Source organism: Phoenix dactylifera, unplaced genomic scaffold (assembly GCF_009389715.1).
Source record: "Phoenix dactylifera cultivar Barhee BC4 unplaced genomic scaffold, palm_55x_up_171113_PBpolish2nd_filt_p 000046F, whole genome shotgun sequence".
In the NCBI taxonomy this organism is placed as follows: domain Eukaryota; kingdom Viridiplantae; phylum Streptophyta; class Magnoliopsida; order Arecales; family Arecaceae; genus Phoenix; species Phoenix dactylifera.
The window spans coordinates 700515-719401 of NW_024067669.1; the positions used below are offsets into that span (position 1 = coordinate 700515).

At 37.2% G+C, this 18887-nt stretch overlaps 2 protein-coding genes across 3 annotated transcripts; one reads left to right on the plus strand and one right to left on the minus strand.

Moving 5' to 3' along the window:
* LOC103710124 (CCR4-NOT transcription complex subunit 10-like) lies at positions 1-10253 on the plus strand. Of its 2 annotated transcripts, none has more exons than XM_039115970.1 (4): positions 1-1277; positions 1378-1464; positions 1549-1619; positions 7084-10253. In XM_039115970.1, the coding sequence occupies exons 3-4, from the start codon at positions 1566-1568 to the stop codon at positions 9016-9018; spliced, it is 1989 nt and encodes a 662-aa protein (XP_038971898.1). In that variant the 5' UTR covers positions 1-1277; positions 1378-1464; positions 1549-1565; the 3' UTR covers positions 9019-10253. The 2 variants fall into 2 exon arrangements, with proteins under 2 accessions (XP_038971898.1, XP_026661637.2); XM_026805836.2 differs by having other exon boundaries at positions 1-1267.
* A 293-nt stretch (positions 10254-10546) lies between these two features.
* On the minus strand, positions 10547-17999 carry LOC103710126 (vesicle-associated membrane protein 711). The gene is made up of 4 exons (XM_008795743.4): positions 17588-17999; positions 14062-14252; positions 11899-12062; positions 10547-10887 (listed from the first exon to the last, which is right to left on the minus strand). Exons 1-4 carry the CDS (start codon positions 17802-17804, stop codon positions 10797-10799), a joined length of 663 nt encoding a protein of 220 aa, XP_008793965.1. The 5' UTR covers positions 17805-17999; the 3' UTR covers positions 10547-10796.
* Between the last annotated feature and the right edge of the window lie 888 nt (positions 18000-18887).

Sequence of the window (18887 nt, forward strand, 5' to 3'; positions counted from 1 at the left end):
TCCATTCTCTGTAAGTCTCTCTCGATCTTCTTCTCTTTCTTCTTGGATCTAGATCTGTCTAGATCTCTCCCTCTCCTCTCTCAATTTTACATGGGCCCAGCAGGAAGGAGCTTGAAAGGTGGCAATGGCAAGTGGTGATGGTCCCCTTTTTTTTTCGTAAAGGGGTTAGGGTTTGTGATTTGGGCTGGTACAAGCTTTTTGGCCCCACCAAGCTCAATTAGGTTTGGTCCATTTGGAGCAAGGCTCAGGTTTGAGCTCAAGTCCAGTTGGGGTTGGAGCTTGGTAAAATTTTTGGGCTGAAGCTTGGCCTGAAGCTTGAATTCTTTTTTTATTTTTCAAGATGGGCTCAGGCAGTAGGAAAACCCGAGTCGGCCTGGCCTAGTTCCAATCCTAACCGGGATGCCACCGCATCTTCAAGTGTTGGTACCATACAAACTTGTTCTTCAATCAGTTTTTGTCACTAGGACCTTGACTTTAAACCTTGCTTTTTTTCGATTAGATTAAATATTAATAACTGCTAATATGCTAAATTTGGAGTACATGTTAAATGCCTAAATATGTTTCAATGGTTCATGTACCACTTATTGCCTAAGATAAAGTTGGCACGATATTCTATATTTGCTCCATATTTAAGTGTTGTTCCTAAATGCAAGATGCAAGATAAGTTGCGGACCCATTGATTACTGTTATCTGCTATATTCTCTGATTGTTAATTCGAGTTAGAAGATTTACTAAGTTTGAGATGTCTAAGTTTTTGTTATATCAGAATTCGGATACTTGAGGCCTAACATTTATTATATATCTGTATCGTGTATTGCTTAATCTTCACCATTCGGAACACCTCTTACTTGTCCTTATGTACATTGTTTCTTTATATTTCCATTTTGTCATTCAGTCTCTATTTAGAAAAGCATATAAGAAACTATGCAATTTCTCAATAACCTGTTCACATTAATTTTGGTACAGTCCCTTTATCTTGGCCATCTCTCTTTTTTTCCTGGAAGTTTGAAGTTATACTAATAATCCCCTTTATTTTAATTTTGCAAATTTGCATCTTATGCACCAATTTATTAAAAATCATATAGAAGAGAAGTGAAGACCTTGCTCGTGCTTCTGTAGAGCGGATGGAAGTTGGAAACAACATAAGTAGCAATACAACCTTGGGATCTAAAGTCAATAGTACTATGCTACCCCAATTATCTGCTCCAAATATCGGCAACACTATTTATGCAGATGACTATTACACTCTGTTGTAGTGCTGAACATTGTATGTTTCGGTATATTTCATCATTTTCTCAATAAGTTTTGTTCCAGTATGTTTTGAAGGGAAATTAAAAGTGGTTCTGATACTGATGCTATTACTTCGGTGGTCTACAGGCAGTCATTCTCTACCATCTCCATGAATACGCACTCGCTTTATCAGTTCTAGAACGATTATATCAAAATATAGAACCCATTGATGAGGTTACTCACTTAAAACAATTTTTATTTTAATTATAGTTGTATCTGCTTTGTTGTTTTCCTGATATGGTATTTGTTTCCGTGCAGGCAACAGCTCATCATGTATGCTTCTTTTACTGGATGTTGCATTAGCTTGCCAAGATGCATCAAAAGCTGCAGTAAGTTCATACACTGGAGGTGCCAGTGCTTTCTTTTCCTGCCTTAGTATCAATTAGGTATTCTGTGCTGAGGAGCTCCATAATAGATGGAGAATTATGCTTGAAAGCATTACATTGGCTAAACTTTTCTTACATATATTGCAAGAATATATATAAAGTAGCAGGGGAATAATTCCTTCTACCACTAATGTCTAAGCAATTGTAGTATCGACCTCCAGATACTTGCGAGTTTTTTTTCATCTGTTTTATGCATATGCTATTTCTTTGTTTGCTGCTTATGAAATAGGTGCCATGCGATCCGTTTGCTATTCAGCATTAGAGACATTTTTTGGAAAAATGCATGGTCTGGATTTGCAGTTTCGCACCTCCTTTGTTGGAAGCCCCATATAGAGTGCTATTATGATTTGGACTTTGAACTTATTTATGTGGATTTACTGGTCGTCATTTTATGATCTACTCTATTGTTGAAATGGCTTGTTTCTCTAATAGCAGTTCACATTGCAAATGAGGTGAAGTCATGCCGTAAATAGTAGATAGATTGATGGTTAAGAAAGTAAAGAAAACTAATTCGCCATATCAGGGCATAACGAAGGTTGCTTTTAGTGCCAATATGTGTCTTATTAATTCCATTGCTATGTAGTGCTTGCAAGTACCCAGTAAAGAACTTGTACTTTCGTTAAACAGAATAATTAACTTGCCAACTTTATCGGCTCTGATATATCTGTTATATGACTATTTTACTGATATAGGAGGAAGCACCATTAAGAAAAGGTGCATGAGTTCAAAGTATTTTCTATATCGTATTGCTTAAAGCTTGATTTGTGGACATGTTAAGGGCCAATTATCTGATAACATTGCATGAAAAACCATGTGTCCTTTGTGCATGTTTGTGATATGAAAATTGGCTTGGGATTTTTGCTGCATATCTAGATGTATTCATGATCTCATTACCATTTTCCATTTTAACTGTAGAACTTTTATTTATGGCCAAAGAGGGGACAATCAGAGATAAGAGGGTTTTGATGTCAAATTGATCTGAGAAGATAATTGGACAAGAATTTTTAAAGAGTTTGATTGGGTTCATGACTGCAAAGAACAAAATTTAGGTTGCTGGTTTCAGTAAGAATATGAAATCTCTGTTAGCTTGAAATATGAAGGATGGACCTTGGTGTAAGATTGATATAGGAGGTATGTCATGGCTACATGTTTGAAGATCTGAAGGTCTTAGGAAGAGTTAATTGAAATCACAGGTTTTCTGTAGTTATTTTATCAGGGCTGATTAGCTTATATTGGAATCTTAATTGAAGAAAACAGAAAAATGCTAAAGAGATGTCAGCAATGAGGTTAACATAATTACAGGAGAGAGACTTTGAGTTTTATTAATAGAAAAGAAATTTAGAAAGAAAGACATTTAGAGAAAATCATAAAAATAATAGAAGATAATATCTTGATAGCTTTGTGTTACCTAAATAAACAAGCGTCATATCTAAGGCTCTCCTAGGTCCTTGTAGCACAAGTGTGCACAGTATAAAAATGCAAAAAACCCCTTTCTTCTAAGGAGACATATGAGGGCTTGGTTTAGGGCTCAAAAGAATGCTAATTAGATCTTGCCTAAAAGAGACTTTATAATCCAAGAAACAAAGCAATAAGAAAAGGAAATAAGCTACAGCATGTTGTTATCTGTGGAATTCCATGTATGAAAGCATTTAAGACTCAATGATTCAAATCCCTTGGGATAGGGCCATCCCATTTTTTTGTGGAAGGGGACACACTATTGTCCTGCCTTATCTCGAACTTGGGGTGGGGAATGCTCAGGAAGAGCCATATAGGATACTTGGGCAATGGTGGGACGGTCTTATCCTGACACTTGGGGACAATGCTCCATCCTGATGTCCCACGGGATGTCCTGCCAGAACTTTAATCCTTTCTAGAACTTTCCATATCTGATCCTAGTGTCTTGTTTGACCTGCCTAAGACATCCTATGTCTAGAATAAAGAGACTTCTATATGTTATCATGCTGAAAATAGGTTCCTAGAAGTACTATCCATATTTCAAAGGCTCAGTTTGAAAATTGTGATAAAACATATTATATAATTCCCAAAATTACTCCTAAACTAGCTTAAGTTTTAAATAAAGAGGAGCAAATTGTTAAAACATGATCCCATTTGCATTTTTGTCAAGCAACCAAACAAGAGAGAATGCATGGTTTTCTGTTCTCCTCATTTTTGTCCAATTGATTTTTAATTTATTTTATTTCTTGGTACGGAAACAGAGATTAAATGTTTATGGTCAATAAAATGACCATGTGTGGCAGAAAGTATCAAACTTTGGTTATAAGAATTCCAAGGCTAAAATAAATTCTCTTTCTGATATATCTTGGAAGTTGGCATTTGTTTCCTTTAGGGAGAAGGGATCATGCTTTCCAATAATATGCCTTGTGTAGCTATTAAATGATAGATATTTTGTTATGTAAAAGGGTACTAGTGATCTTAAACTGAAATTTGGATACTAGGGATGCCTTGAGTTAGAAGACTAGGTGTTAACAAAGGAGCTTTCTTCACCATGAAATTTGGATGTTGTTGCTTCATTTAGAAATAACTTAATAGTGTTTGTACAAAGTTGTAAATTCTGGGAAGTTTTAAGTTGATTGCAGTAATTTGGTCGAGGAATAAGAATCAGTTCTTTTGTAATTCGGCATCTTACTATGAGATAGTTAACCTGGCTTACTTCAATGTCTTCACTTAGCAATTACAACCGTTTCCTCAGTGATTCTTTCATAGGAGTTTTGGTACGCAAGGTTCAAACTGTGTTGGACATGATACTGTAGATTAATTTATATGGTCCACCATGCATTATGGCCTCATGGGTTTATTAGTATCCTTTATTTTATGACCGCTTGATGCATTGTTAGACATCTGTATTTATTAGTATCTTTTATTTTATAACCACTTGATGCATTGTCGGACACCTGTAAAACATTTGATTTTTTTTAATTACAATGCAATTTAGATGTTGGATGATGAGGTGTGAAATCGTAAGTTGGCTTCCTATGTATTTTTGATTGATAGTATTTGGACTTAAAATCCTCCTGCTATTTATTATTATCTCTCTCTACAAGCATGTGCTGGCACATAGACACCCCATAAATAATTTGGAATGATGGTGACAACAATTTATTGGTGATCCAGTAGCACAACCTGTTGTGGGTGGAGGAATCAAAGAATTGCTGGTTGTCTTTTCTCTATCTTTGTATGTATACATACACATGCATATTTAGATAGTTGATCTACAACTGTACTAGTTGAATGTTGAGACCAAACCCTACTAGTGCCTGACCTATATTTAATTGTGATATATCACATAAAAAAAATGCAAATTTGGTATATTTGAGGTTTATTATCAGTGCACAGAGTTGTCACAAGATGGACAATTTTAACACTGCAAGTGAATCATGGTGCCTATGAGCATGAATAGACATAAATTTAGCACCCACAACATTGATAACAATCTTTGCCGGCATTTTAAGTGCCAATTTGTTATGGGAAGTATAGCGTGTATTGTTCCTATCGGTAGGGTACCATTACAAGGGGTGTGTAAGCCGCCGGACCAACACGTCCACCTATTTTCTGTGTAATTCCAAGTTTCCAACAGTGTATCATGTGCCATTATTGGGGTATATCATACCATACCAAGAAGGTGTTGCATTGAGACTTAAAACATGGACGTTTATATCTTTAAACACAGTTGCACCAAACCATCAAATAGACCTCTAAGAAATGTCCATATGATGACCGATTGATGCATATACAAGAAATATCCAAAACATTTGAACCTTTAGTTTTTGCCATCAGATGTGCTGGTTATGATTGACAATATGAATTTTCATATCACATGAACCACCATGTGTTTTATACTGGTAAAATTTAAGCCACCGGTAGAAATGTGTCTTACGTCTCTCCCTCGCTATCTTCCCATCCCTTTTTAGTTGTTGGAGTCCTTTTTTCTATAAAAAAAAAAAAAATTCACTAGTGGACATTCAATACACTTGCTAAAATTCTGTTTATTTTAGAGAGAGAACCTTGTGAGGATTTTAAGTGTTTCCATCGATTAGTGTGATGGATGGCTTATCTTTTCTATATTTAAAATTTTGTAGTGTCTCTCTCCGCATGTTGCTAGCGACCATTATGGGCTTTGCTAAAACCGTCTTTCCTTTCACTGTCATCAATTTATATGTAAGGAGCTTCTGTAGCAGTGCTGGATATAAAATGCCTTATGCTGCATTCCTTGGGCATAGGGATGCAAATTGGCCAGGTTAGGGTCAGTCCAACCCAACCCAGTATTCTGTCTTCTGGACCTGGGTCCTGACCTCACCATGACTTGCTAAAGGCAGACCCATGCCCAGCCTGGTTGTGATATCATAAATCAGGAGCTGCACCCAAGCAAAGTCAGTCTAATCTGGTCCAACCCTCATACCTCTGCTAAACCTTGGCCTGTTACTGGCAAATGCAGAGAGGATGCTTTCCTGGTTTCTTTTTCCCACCTTACACTGTATCTTATCAAATCAATTATTCTGCTTCCACATCTTCATAGATGGTAGATATCATGATTAAGATAGCATTTTAGACTCTTTATGTAGGATTAGTTAAAGAACTCCTAATTTAGTTATTGGGTGGATTGAGAAATCGAGTCATTTTGAAGGGGTCTCTGAGTGGATTCGAGGTCTTTAAATAGGCATGATATTTTGGGGGAAGGGTCTGGGTGGAACTGTATAAGCAGTTCCATGCAGTGTTCCTGGATTTGAAAGAAATGGGAGAAAGTTATGGAAGTTGAACCATGATATATTGTTTGATGGTCGAATTCTTATAGGGCATAAGTGAAAGTGCGAAGTCATTCTTGTTTAATATAGATTAAGCTTTGTTGATAACAGGAAGATCTGTAGGAAGACTTTGTCCAATTGGAATCCAACAAAACATTTGCTCATCATTTTAATGTTCTAGGAAATTCCTTTTCTTTGTTTGACTTATCGGTTTAACTTTTGGGAGATAAGCATATCTCTGTACATAACCGTGCCCTTAATCTAGGTTTTCTTGTAACAGTAGTTTGATCAGCCTAATCTACTTGGGTTCTGGTTGGTCATTCTGCATCATGAAACTTAGCCCTTGGTATGTCAATACTTCTAGTTCATTCTTTACACATCTTAGTCTTTCATTGTTTTCATTAATATCCCCCTATCAAATGTTTTGCGTGGTAAGAATTTTTTTTGCTTTTTTGTTAGACACATATCTTTTCATGTCAAACATGATTTTGGTCTTCTATTGATTTTAATACTTTCGTGGTTTTTAGATCTCCAGTATGATAGTTGTCTGGGATTTTTTGGCTGTCCTATGGTTTTGATGCTTTCTATTTCATTTGTTTAGGACTTGATTCTTACTTTGTTATAATAACCTATTCTTTTGTTTTCAGGATGTAATTCAGTATATGGAAAAGTCTTTTGGTGTTCGACACATGATAAATCAAGTTGATAATGGAAGCATTAATCAACATCAGTCTAACCATGGATCCAAAATTTCTGCAACAAGTAACACAATCGGTCCAGATGCCTCTGGTTCAGATTCAAGTAGCAGTGCAATTGTTTCCGAGAATGTTCTGACAAGAACTTTATTGGATGACACGCTGGAGTATGAGACATTGTACTCAACATTGGATACTGGAACTCAGAATTTGGGCAGGTCTGCCTTGAATGATTGTTCAAATTCATCAGCTGATCGAGCCGCTTCGGCCATTGATCTGAAACTAAATTTGCATCTTTACAAGGTCCGACTACTTCTTCTTACAAGGAACCTGAAGGCTGCAAAGCGTGAAGTTAAGCTTGCTATGAACATTGCACGGTGCAGAGATTCATCTGCAGCACTTCTTTTGAAGGCGCAGGTAGAATATGCTCGTGGTAACCATCGAAAGGCTATAAAACTGTTGATGACGTCTAGTAACAGGACAGAAGCAGGAATGCTTAGTATGTTCAATAACAACCTTGGTTGTATATATCACCAGCTTGGGAAACACAACATTTCAACTCTGTCCTTTTGTAGGGCACTGAAAAGCAGTACGTTACTTCATCCTGAGAAGCCTCTGAAGCTTCCTACCTTTTCACAGGATAAATCTCTTGTTATTTTATACAACTGTGGGCTACAATATCTAGCTTGTGGAAAGCCACTGGTTGCAGCTCGTTGTTTCAATAAAGCCCGATCAATTTTTTTGAACAGGCCCCTTCTGTGGCTCCGGTTTGCTGAATGCTGCCTTTCAGCTTTAGAGAAGGGGCTTTTACAACCTAGTGGTGCTTCATCATCAGGTGGCGAGGAGGTTAAAGTTCATGTTGTTGGTACAGGCAGATGGAGGCAACTGGTGATTGATGAAAAGAACCTGAAATATAGGTGTTCAGATGGCCCAGGAGAAGATGGTGCAATCAGTCTTGATGGTCAGTTCAGGCTCTCGCTTCCATTTGCCCGGCAGTGTCTGCTTAATGCTCTGCATTTGCTGAATAACTTTGAACCGACAAAATCTGGCGCTTCGGACTCCAATAAGGAAGATGGCGGCGGCCAAGAAATCTCCTTTGGTGCCAGGAACTCAAGCCACAGGAACGCATTATCTGGAGATTCAAAGGCATCCAATGCAACATCAGCCTCTGCAGCAGCAGGTGCAAATGGTGATTCTAAAGAAGTTAAAGGAGGTACGAGCTCGAGCTCAACCTTGCAGAGTTCTGTCACTGCATACGAGGACACATGCAAGAAAGTAAACAACCTGATAAAGCAGGCTGTTCTTGGTGACTTAGCTTATGTGGAGTTGAGCCTTGAAAATCCTTTGAAAGCATTAGCTGCTGCAAAAGCACTTCAGCATTTGCCAGACTGCTCTAGAATTTACAATTTTCTTAGTCATATTTATGCTGCTGAAGCTCTTTGCCACCTGAACCGACCTAAAGAAGCTGCTGAACATCTATCAATCTATATTTCAGACAAGAACGAAGTTCAGTTTCCATACAGTGATGAAGACAGAGACTTATGGAGAATGGAGAAAGGTGGAGATGGTGAGGAGTTGGGCGGTCATTTGAATGCCAAAACTAGTTTAGAGGAGCCTCAAGGTACAGTGTTCCTGAAGCCTGAAGAGGCTCGTGGGGTCCTTTATGTAAATCTTGCTACGATGTCCATATTGCAGGGGAATCACGAGCAGGCTAGCCGGTACGTGAAGGAAGCTCTTTCGGCATTGCCTAACAATCCTAGAGCTACACTTGCAGCCATTTATGTTGATCTCCTACTTGGGAGAATACAGGATGCTCTCGTCAAATTGAAACAGTGTAGACATGTTGCATTCGTCCCTGGAGGTGTAAAATTGAGACGCACATGTTGATTGTACCAATGACATAGTTGATTAGCATTCCCAACCCCTACGGAATATTATCTAGAGGAGAATCGTAGAGTTATGTGTACCATAAGTTCAAGTGATCGTCTAATCAGTGTTTTTCATTGTTCAGGTTGCGGTGGCGCTGCACATTGTTTTAATATGCAGGTGCGCACCTTTTGAGTTTGAGATGCTCAGACTCGAGCAGAGAGAGATTAGTTCCTTTGGAAAAAGCTTTTGGAAAATACATTGATTCAGGAAAAGAAATGCAGAATATCTCTTCTTGCTTGCAACGCTTTGATTTCAGTTTTGTGGTTACCGTAATGCAATTATGGCCGCTGACCTCTTGTTCTTAAACCCATCTGGGACCTTACAGAGACTTTTTACAAGCTGATAGCCGCAGCCTCTGAATGCGGACATCCAGCAAAAATCCCCTTTTTAACTTGTGTGCGAAGGCAAGCAGTTTGACACGGACCCACAGCCCTAACGCTCTCTCCTACTCGAAAGGGACGCCGCCCGCCTATGGCGTGGGTCTCATGTGATCTTGGCGTTCCAGTGAGGGACTCGCACGATTGATAAAGCTGTGACGTTTCCCCGGACCTGGCCTCGAACATCATCTACCATGGATTCGCAGTCTTAAGCGACTGAGTAGTGGATCGATCCAGACTTATAAACCTATGTGGCATCCATTCATCAGCTGATGTGGGACTATGTGATGATCACCTTCTGACATTTGTTATGCCTTTCAAGAAGAGCAAGACACCTGCTCGCATGCAGCCATCCTACGACCAACCTTTCCAGTGTTTCCAGGCAAGTCTTCTCCCAGCAGACGATGAGCTTGACCGTGTCCCCTGGGCATCTTTGAGGGGGAATTTCGGTGGTTTTTAGCTTGGCTCCTCAGGCCATGGGATTGCATAGGGTGGATAATAGGAGAATGAGGAAGAGGGCTGCAACTGTCCAACCACGGTTTTCTTTTAGTAGCTGCCCTGGTTGTATGCCCCTTATAATGTGGAGTCTCTTGAGGTGGATGCCAGCTTGCTTAGTTGGACACTTCATTCCCCTGCTCTTTTCGGCGAAATTAGTCGAGTGAACTTGGCAGGTTATCCTTTTTGCCGGCTGATTTTAATGGACATTGCATGCTGAGGGTCAGACCAAAAAAGAGGTAAACCTTCCCAAATATTGCACGAGCCTGTCCAAATATGGTATAAGGAAGACTCTGAATACTAATTGTTTGTGAGGAGAAATACGCTGCGAGTCTTGGCTGGAAAATAGAGTCTAAACCGTATCCTCTTGATGATCACTTTCGCATGAAACAGCATTACCTGCATCGTCCACCGTCGCGTCACACTCGGTGGATATTCTTGTCTCGGCTCTGCAGTGAGCTAAACCAACCCCATTTCTGATTTGGCTAAAATAGCAGCAAGTACTAGAAAATTAATAGCAACTCTTGCTTATTTCTCCTGCAGTCGATCATCCGAGTTGCCCTCAAATTTCAGCATCCGAAAGTCTCATTCATGCGCTTTGACGGTCTGGTGTATGCAGGAAATATTTCATCAAGAGTTCCTTATATTCAACAATGCTATAAAATCAGACATCAGATTTTATAGTACAATATTACATCTTGGAACACAAGTCTCCACACCAGAGGCACAACAAACATGCTGCAAGCGACACTCCGAACATGGTCGGTCAGCCCAAACCAATAATGTGCAAGCTTATTCACATTGGGAAAATAAATGACAACCAAAACACAAAAGAAACATGATAACTACTACCTGTAACCATCATTACCGGATACAAGAGGGCAGAGTGATCCCGTGGCACACAAAAGCAAGTACAACATAAATTATGACTAAAAGGAGGAGAATCAATGCAACCCTGCAAGATGTATATATTATCCAAATTAGATGGTGCTCTTATGCCAAGCCAAAAACTAAAATTTCAGCAAACGCACAAAAAAGAACCAATAAGTTCTTAGAAGAGGCACAAATAAGCTTGATGAAAAATGTAAATGATCAGAGGAGGTAAGATTTCGCTGATAATAAAAAGCAGGAAGCAAAAGTACCGATTGATGTAGGTAAGGGCATGAGTAATGAATCTAATGAGATTGACACCAAGAAAACAGGAACATATGGAGTAGAAAACAAAATTTGTAGTTCACAAGTTTTCATATCAACATCTGTATCACTAATCTAATTAGGGTTTTCTGCAATTAATTATGGCACACTACTATGAGATATTTTATTTTTCCAATAGAAATGTATTTGCTCTAGAAAGGCTCCAAAAGACATCAACCAGAAATAAGAAGATTGTTTACCTATAACCAAATTAGATTCATTTCAGTATGTAAACTGGTAAATTGGTAGAGTAGTAGACTTATTTAATTTTTTAGTATGGTTCAGGATGTTTTCGGGTTCCAAATCATAAGTCTGTTCAAAATAACAGCTTTCTACTTGCCAACATTCAAAGAAAAGCTGCTCCGTCAAAAAATCCCCAAAAACCCACACAAATAAAACGAAGGAAAATTTGAATTCTAAGCAAGCTATTTGCACATCTTTTAGTGATTCTATGTATCCTATCTTGTCAATCAGTGGCGACTGTCACTTCAGTACAACATGATACATGTGTCATGCTGCTCACTGTGATCAGCAAATTTACATGTCCATGCTTTTAGTTCTCGTCCTCACTAGTTAAAAAGAAACTTTCTGAAGCAATGGCATATTTTTTTGTCAAGAAGCTGACTTCTTATGTATTTGAGATCTCTAATTTTGCTAATCCAATAACTGTCATGTCTCATTCAATGAAAAAAGAAAAAAGAAACATCAGTAAATTAAGTGCACTAAAACTATAGAGTTTTGAATTAATAATTTAGGTCGAGGAACTGCATACGTGAGCTTAACATTCCGCCACCACACAGTGTTCCTGAAACGGCGAGCTTGTTTTCTGAAGCGAATTGTGTTTCCTTGCATATTTGCAGTTCTATCAACCAGCAATTCCAGCCGATCTCCTCTTTCAAGTACCTTGTCTATATTCTCTATCATGACATTGCGCACCTGGGAAACAGTCATCAAATGTGAGGACCATCAACAAACACCATCTAAATTGTCGAAAGCTTAAAATTATTACAAATTATTAAGATATGATGCTCAGGTTTTACATCAGAGCAAATGAATAATAGAATATGGATCAAAAAATAAACAGGTGGAAGAAACGCTCCATCCAGTCCATTGCAAATGCTTGTAAAACAGAAAGAATATCAGTCTAGAAGTAGAGTATTGCAAATATAGGACCTTTGTTTTTCATGAGGAACTAACAAAACAAAGTGATTAAGTTTCTAAGTCTTGGAATGTGAATAAGCCAATTCAGGAACTTTCTACTGATGTTGCTATTCATATTTGCTTTCCCGTATTCTTTGTTTCTATGCAAGGATTACATCAGACAGGTAAAACTTCTTTGAAAGGCACTTAAATAGTACATTTGTTTGAAAGGGAAAAGCGCCTAATTAGTGGGTTCCCCTCATTTGAGCAGTACTCTTCTATTATTGTATGTATTCATGGTGAAGAGCTTGTTTTAGAGTCTGTATTTTAGCCTCTTAATTCTAATAGACTAGGAAAGTATCAGGTAAGCAGGTCCCACTTCAGAAAAGATGCAGTAAACAAACTATAAAATTGGGGTATGCCCCCTGGTTGACTGCCATTTTATGTTTAATCTCTGTTAACTGAAATTTTTACTTTCGGTCCTTGATTTTGATGGCGATTTAATGTTTAATCCCTAGACCGCGCATAAGTGTGTATAAAACAAGCTATAAACTGTGTAAAGATCAGGTCTTACTATGTATAAGGACTACATATAAGATGCTTTGTAATGGATTACATGAAAAATCGTGGTAAAAGGAAGGACCAGGTATTAATTTCCATATAGAAGTCACAGACATTTTGTAAAACATTAAAAAATTCTTTAAAATTCTTGATTGGTGACATACCAAAGACAAGAATCTTGATGATGCAATGTCATCAAGTCCATGATAAAAAAACAGGATTCTTTGAATAGAAAGGAAGCTGCCACCACTCTGTTACCTCTTATGTTTGTTTATCATCTTCCTTATTTGCTTTTCTTATCTTATCTGACCTCTCTCTCTCTCTCTCTCTCTCTCGCAAGCGCACGCCAGCGCATTCTCAAACATCCCATTCCCCCTCATCTCTCTTTTCATTCCGATCCCCAAACACCCCGCCCTTCGCTCTCCCAACTCTGTATCTCTAATGACATTTCCCCTTTCTATCAAACACCCCTTCTTCACTCTAGTGCTCTTATATTCTCTCTTTAGGCAATTTATTCTTTAGTTTATCATACCCTACTAATTTGCATCTTATCTTGTTTTTGCAGCAAACTGTATCACAAAGTCTACGCTAAAACAGACATTAGATAAAGCATCACTATCCCAACCTAGTACATTATCTTTTCCTTGACCTTAATCATTTCATATTTCAAGTTTTCATTTTATTTTGTTCTTTAAAGGATGACTGGAAGTCCTTTTGTAGGGACCTAGAAGAAGTGGAAAAATCTAAAGAAAAATTACCGTAGCCAAGAACAAGTTTGTATATTTATTTTATTTCCCGTTTCCTTATTCTATGAACTATTTTAATGTATGTTTACTCTATTGATTTATTGATTTCTCTTTGCTTCTTTTTTGCAGACCAAAAATTTATACAAAGTCATATAAGATGGAGTCATAGTGATGTAACCCAATTCTTTCTTCTATTGAATTCTTAGTTTGATCATCAAACATTTCCTTTAATTCTTTGTTTTGTAAATTTATTTGGAGGATCATGCAAGTCCCTTTTTCATAGTATTGGTTTATTAGTTCAAGTAAGGATACATCATTGATTGAATTTTTAGCCTCAATTTGTTAAGTTCAAATATGATGCATTTTTAGATCTTGCTAATTAAAAATAAATTTAACATATACTTCTCTGAAAAATAAAATCATACTTACTTCCATGCGTAATGCATGTTCATAGTAATTAGTAAAATGCAGAAGCATTTGAACTCTACCTGACTCATTTCACCTCTGATACGGTTTATCCTATCTGTATTAGGGTCATTTGAGTAATGGTCCATCTGTTGACTCAAGATCCTTGAAAATTCATCATTCATTGCATAAGCAAGAGCCGTGTGACAAGCGCGACCATATGTCTTCACAAATCTTCCATGAATATCCTCAAGAAATGCAAAAGGAATTCTTCCTGTACAAGTAATTCAATGAATTTAGTATGGCATATGTCTTGATAAAAAAAGGATATGAAAATAAATGGTCTGCGAGCAGGAACTTGAGATGTAATATACTATTGCCGAATGCCCTCCCTCTTCAAAATAATATGTAAAGGAGGAGTGCAAGAGCAGAATAAGAGCATGTGTATTATCAGGTTAGCATTATTAATACGAGTGACAAACAGAACTTTACAGTATCAATGCAATGGGACTCGTAAGAGGAAATTCATCATTTACATGATAAACTTAAAACAAAATCACATATTGTTATATGCTCAATCCAAAATCCACTCAATCTGCACTGAAATTTATTTATTATTTGTTATCCTAGAGAAGTAGCATCTTTGAAAGATGACGTCATAAAGAAATCCTTTAAAGTTCCCTGTATATTGCATATGGATTCTGTAAAGGGTAATCATAGTGGCCTCAAGAGTATTACCAACAGTTACGTACGAAAGAAATGGGAGGAAAAAACCTAGAATCACCTCTAGGAAGTTTACCAAAGTTCTCAAATTTAAAATGTCTAAAAAAGAATAAGATGAGGAGGAACAATATATTTATCTCATAATAACATTAAATTTGGAAAATGAGTTCATAGAAGCACAGGTAAAGGAGTGCAGCTAGCAGTCTGTCAATGACAATGCCTAGTGAACACTCAACAAAAGAAATATAACAAAGAGCTACTAAAGACATCAATAGAAAAGGAACTTGTCTTCTCCTAGCAATCATTAAGATCACCTTACTCTGAGGCTGCATGCTCGATAAGGGACAATTTGCATACTAGGTTGTTGCCCTACTGGCACTCAGTATTGGCATGGTATGGGCTGCCTGCTAGTGCTAGGCAAATGCCTGTCAAGCAGGCCCTGGCACAGTACAGTATTTACCATGCCAGTGCTAGGGAGATACAGCCTTGACACGGTATACAATCCTTTGATGGCCCCAATGAGAAAAGAGCAACTCAAAGCCCACGAGCTCATAACATACTGTATACTATATGATTTCTCAGATAGAGTGACATTAATATCCTAATTGCAAGTTTTTAGTAAAAACTTGGCCATCGATGGTTGCATTCTTATTGCAGTGTATGGCCAACTACTTCATCATTGTACTCTTTCATGTCCTTGAATAAACTTCAATTTGCATGTTCAAGATAGTTCAATGCACTACCTAGCTGATCTACACTAGAGAGAAGCTTTTATATGTTAGTTAAAAGAGGGCCTCAGCTTTGCTTTATATATTTCTCTTGGGCTGTCTGAAAGGATCTTCTGAACCAAAAGGATAATTTACTTGACTGGAAACACATCAGTAGATGCTGGTATTAGCTATTGCGAATGCATACCTTGCTCCATTGAGAGAACAAAGTCACAAACAAGTTATATTGCAAGAAATTAAGACTGTCACTTAATAATATATATATTTAGCAATAAAGGTCATATTTTCATCTTTTTTTATGCAATCCCAGTACATATCGATGAGATAGAATAACTTCAAACCACAGCTGGAGGCATGACAATTAAGAAAGGCATTTTAAACTACCATCATAAGTAGGAAAGAAGGCTAAAAGTGAAATGTTGACAAATCTTTGCACATGCAAAAAAATAAGCTACATAAATTATCAAGTTACGATATCAGCAATTAACTCAAATAATGCAGATGAACAGAAAATTTAGCAACTACCAATTTATGGTTAGTGCAACGGACTAATGGCTAGCCTATACAGGTTGCTTGAAATAACATGCAACCAACTCAACAATTAATTCCTGCATCCATTCAGGCCCACACCCACATCTTGCAATAGCTTGGTCCTACGCATTGGACTTTTATACATTACACAAGATTTTGAAAGCTCTAGTTAGAAGATTCTCAACATATTACCAAAAAATAGGCTTAAAATCCTGGCTTACTCCCTCGCTATGAGTAACCTTCAATGTTTCAGCAAATCTCACTTACGGAACTCTTTATTCTTTCAGTGCTTGTGAGTGCCAATGTGGCTTGTCATCAACAAGAAACTAAGGGTTGTCAGCACAAAATAATCCAAAAGATGAAAACAAGATATGAAAATGGCCTGTCATGCTTCTATCATTCCTCTCTATCTCTCTCTCTCTCTTTCTATATTGTAAAGTAAGTAGAATTAGGTGCTTATTTCTCTCCAAATTGGGAATGAGGAGAAGGGTTTGATGAGCTTTTGTACATAAATCCACAGTCTATTAGACTGTATATTTTTTCTTCATATAGCCATAGTTCCAACTCAAAATTATCTGGGAATATTGGACATTGTGCTTTTAAACTAAACATATATTTTTAGTAATATGTTTCATGAATGGGTTTGGTGGGATCAGAGAAAACCCACCCTCCTGAATGTGTACATCAAAAAAAAAGAAATGCAAGATGGTTGCATTAGCTCGGGTCAAGTATATATATGCAGGTGTAGGCAGTACTCCTAACCAGACTCGGCTTAACCCACTACCGTCCCTTTTAAAATTTGAATGAGCAGTTAAGATGCAAGAATTTTATATAAAATTTATGGATCACCATACAAGCTTAAGTCTAGCTTTATGAAGAGTTATTCACTAACCATTCCTATCAAAGGTTGCCCTTAATGTTATTTAAAAGGTTTTCCCAATCCTTTCTCACAACGTTCGCCCATTATAGCCTATACCTTCTCCTTTATTTTCTAGACCATTCTAGACAAATTTGAGTCTCTCTCCTTACTAAAGTCACTCAGATTTTTACTGCACATGCTCATACCATCTTAATGAGCTTTTGGTCAAAAATTGGAATTTCCTTAACAGCAACAAGCTCTAGACAAGTTTAAAGAACGAGAGTAATATTTGATAATATTACACATTATATAGGTATTATGACATCAGGTATAACTGAATTTTAAGTATGAATTCAGAAAAGAAAAAGGAAAAAGAAAAAAAATGAAACTCAGGAAGTGAGGACAAAAGACAACATCACTAAGCTCAATTATCAACTTCTTAACAGTTAATAGATCAGATAAGGTATACATCTTTCCCTAGGTTTCAAGAAATTTTCTTCATAACACAAGGCAATCCATAATAAAAATATCACTAAGTCATAGAATCTTGCACCAAGTTATCGACTTTCTTGCAACCACGGCCAAATCTAAGCAATGGAACCACCAAGATCCTCAAAGGTCGATTCCAAGAAAAGATAGACGATGGGATCCCAACGGATAAAAAATTGACCAGCCACCAAAGGCGCCGACTTTGCATCCAATCCACCCAGGAATCGAATATATAATCGAATCAAAGGGCAGAAGGAGAGAGAGAGAGGGAATACTCACTGCCGGCGGTGTCATCGGCCATGCAGAGGACGGTGATCCCATCGGTACGCTTGACGTGGAAGACGTAGCGGTCCTGGGAGTAGGAGACGTGGCTGTCGTTGGTGCCCGGGATCTTCTCCAGGATCTGGCGAGCGATCGCGCTGGCGTTCGTCGGCGTCGCGCTGAACTCCGCCAGCACCACCGAGCCCCGCGCCACCAAAGCGTACAGGATCGCCATCTCTCTTTCTCTCTCGCCTTCCTCGCCAACCCCCTATTCGCTTCTTCTCTGTCTTTCAAAAGTCTCAATAGAAAAAGAGAGGACGGGAAAGGAGAGAAGGATAACGGAGCAGGAACAGGGGAGAAGAGACGGAAGGGGACGCCATGCCTCAGCTGGACGGCAAAGGGGACAGCAGGGACAGCAGGACACAGATTAAAATAATACAGTATAAGAAATTATTTAATATAGTATCTCTATCTCCATCTTCTAACTCTAATTGAAATTATAAATATCTCTCCGAGACCAGTGATAAATTATATTTATTGGTTGAAAAATCAATACTTGCTCTTATGAAATTTATTTTTATCTAATACTTTAATTTTTAATTTAATAAAATATTAGTTAACTATAAATTATTAATAGAAACTAAATAACTTTACGTGATATAACAACCACTCAAGGATATAGAAAATATATGCATCATTCTTTCACTTAAGATAATTTTAACTTTTCATATGAGGTGAATAAATTTGCTAATTCCATTAATTTAACTAAATGTAAGTATAGGTTTTACAAACTATCGGATGTAAATGTAATAAACGTAAATTTTGGAGAGAATTTTATAATTTACTCTTAACTCTATATCTATCTTTAACTCTATATCTTTAGAAAACTAAACATCTTTCCAAAAATTTTTAAAAAATAAAAATATCTGAAATGTTCATAAAATTTTAAAAAATAAAATTTAATGGTCAATATTTTTTTTAAAATAATTAACGAGTGGATAATATTTTTGAAAGATAAATTTTCCTAATTAATTTTAACATGGCCTCCTAAAATAATTAACAGTTTTCTAAATGAACTTTAATATTTTTATCTTAATGCACATCAGCAATGTAAAGTAACGGCCACCATTTTGGTTTGCTATTTGACGCTATAATGGGATAATATTTAATCAAGGGCTATTACAGGAGGCCTCCAAAACCATTTTAATGGCCATTAACTTTTATTTTTTCAGAAAAATGGCTGCTACATTGTTGTCTTGGTTTATTTAAACCTTGCCATATATCCAATACTTTTTAGCCTACTCTTTTATTATGAATT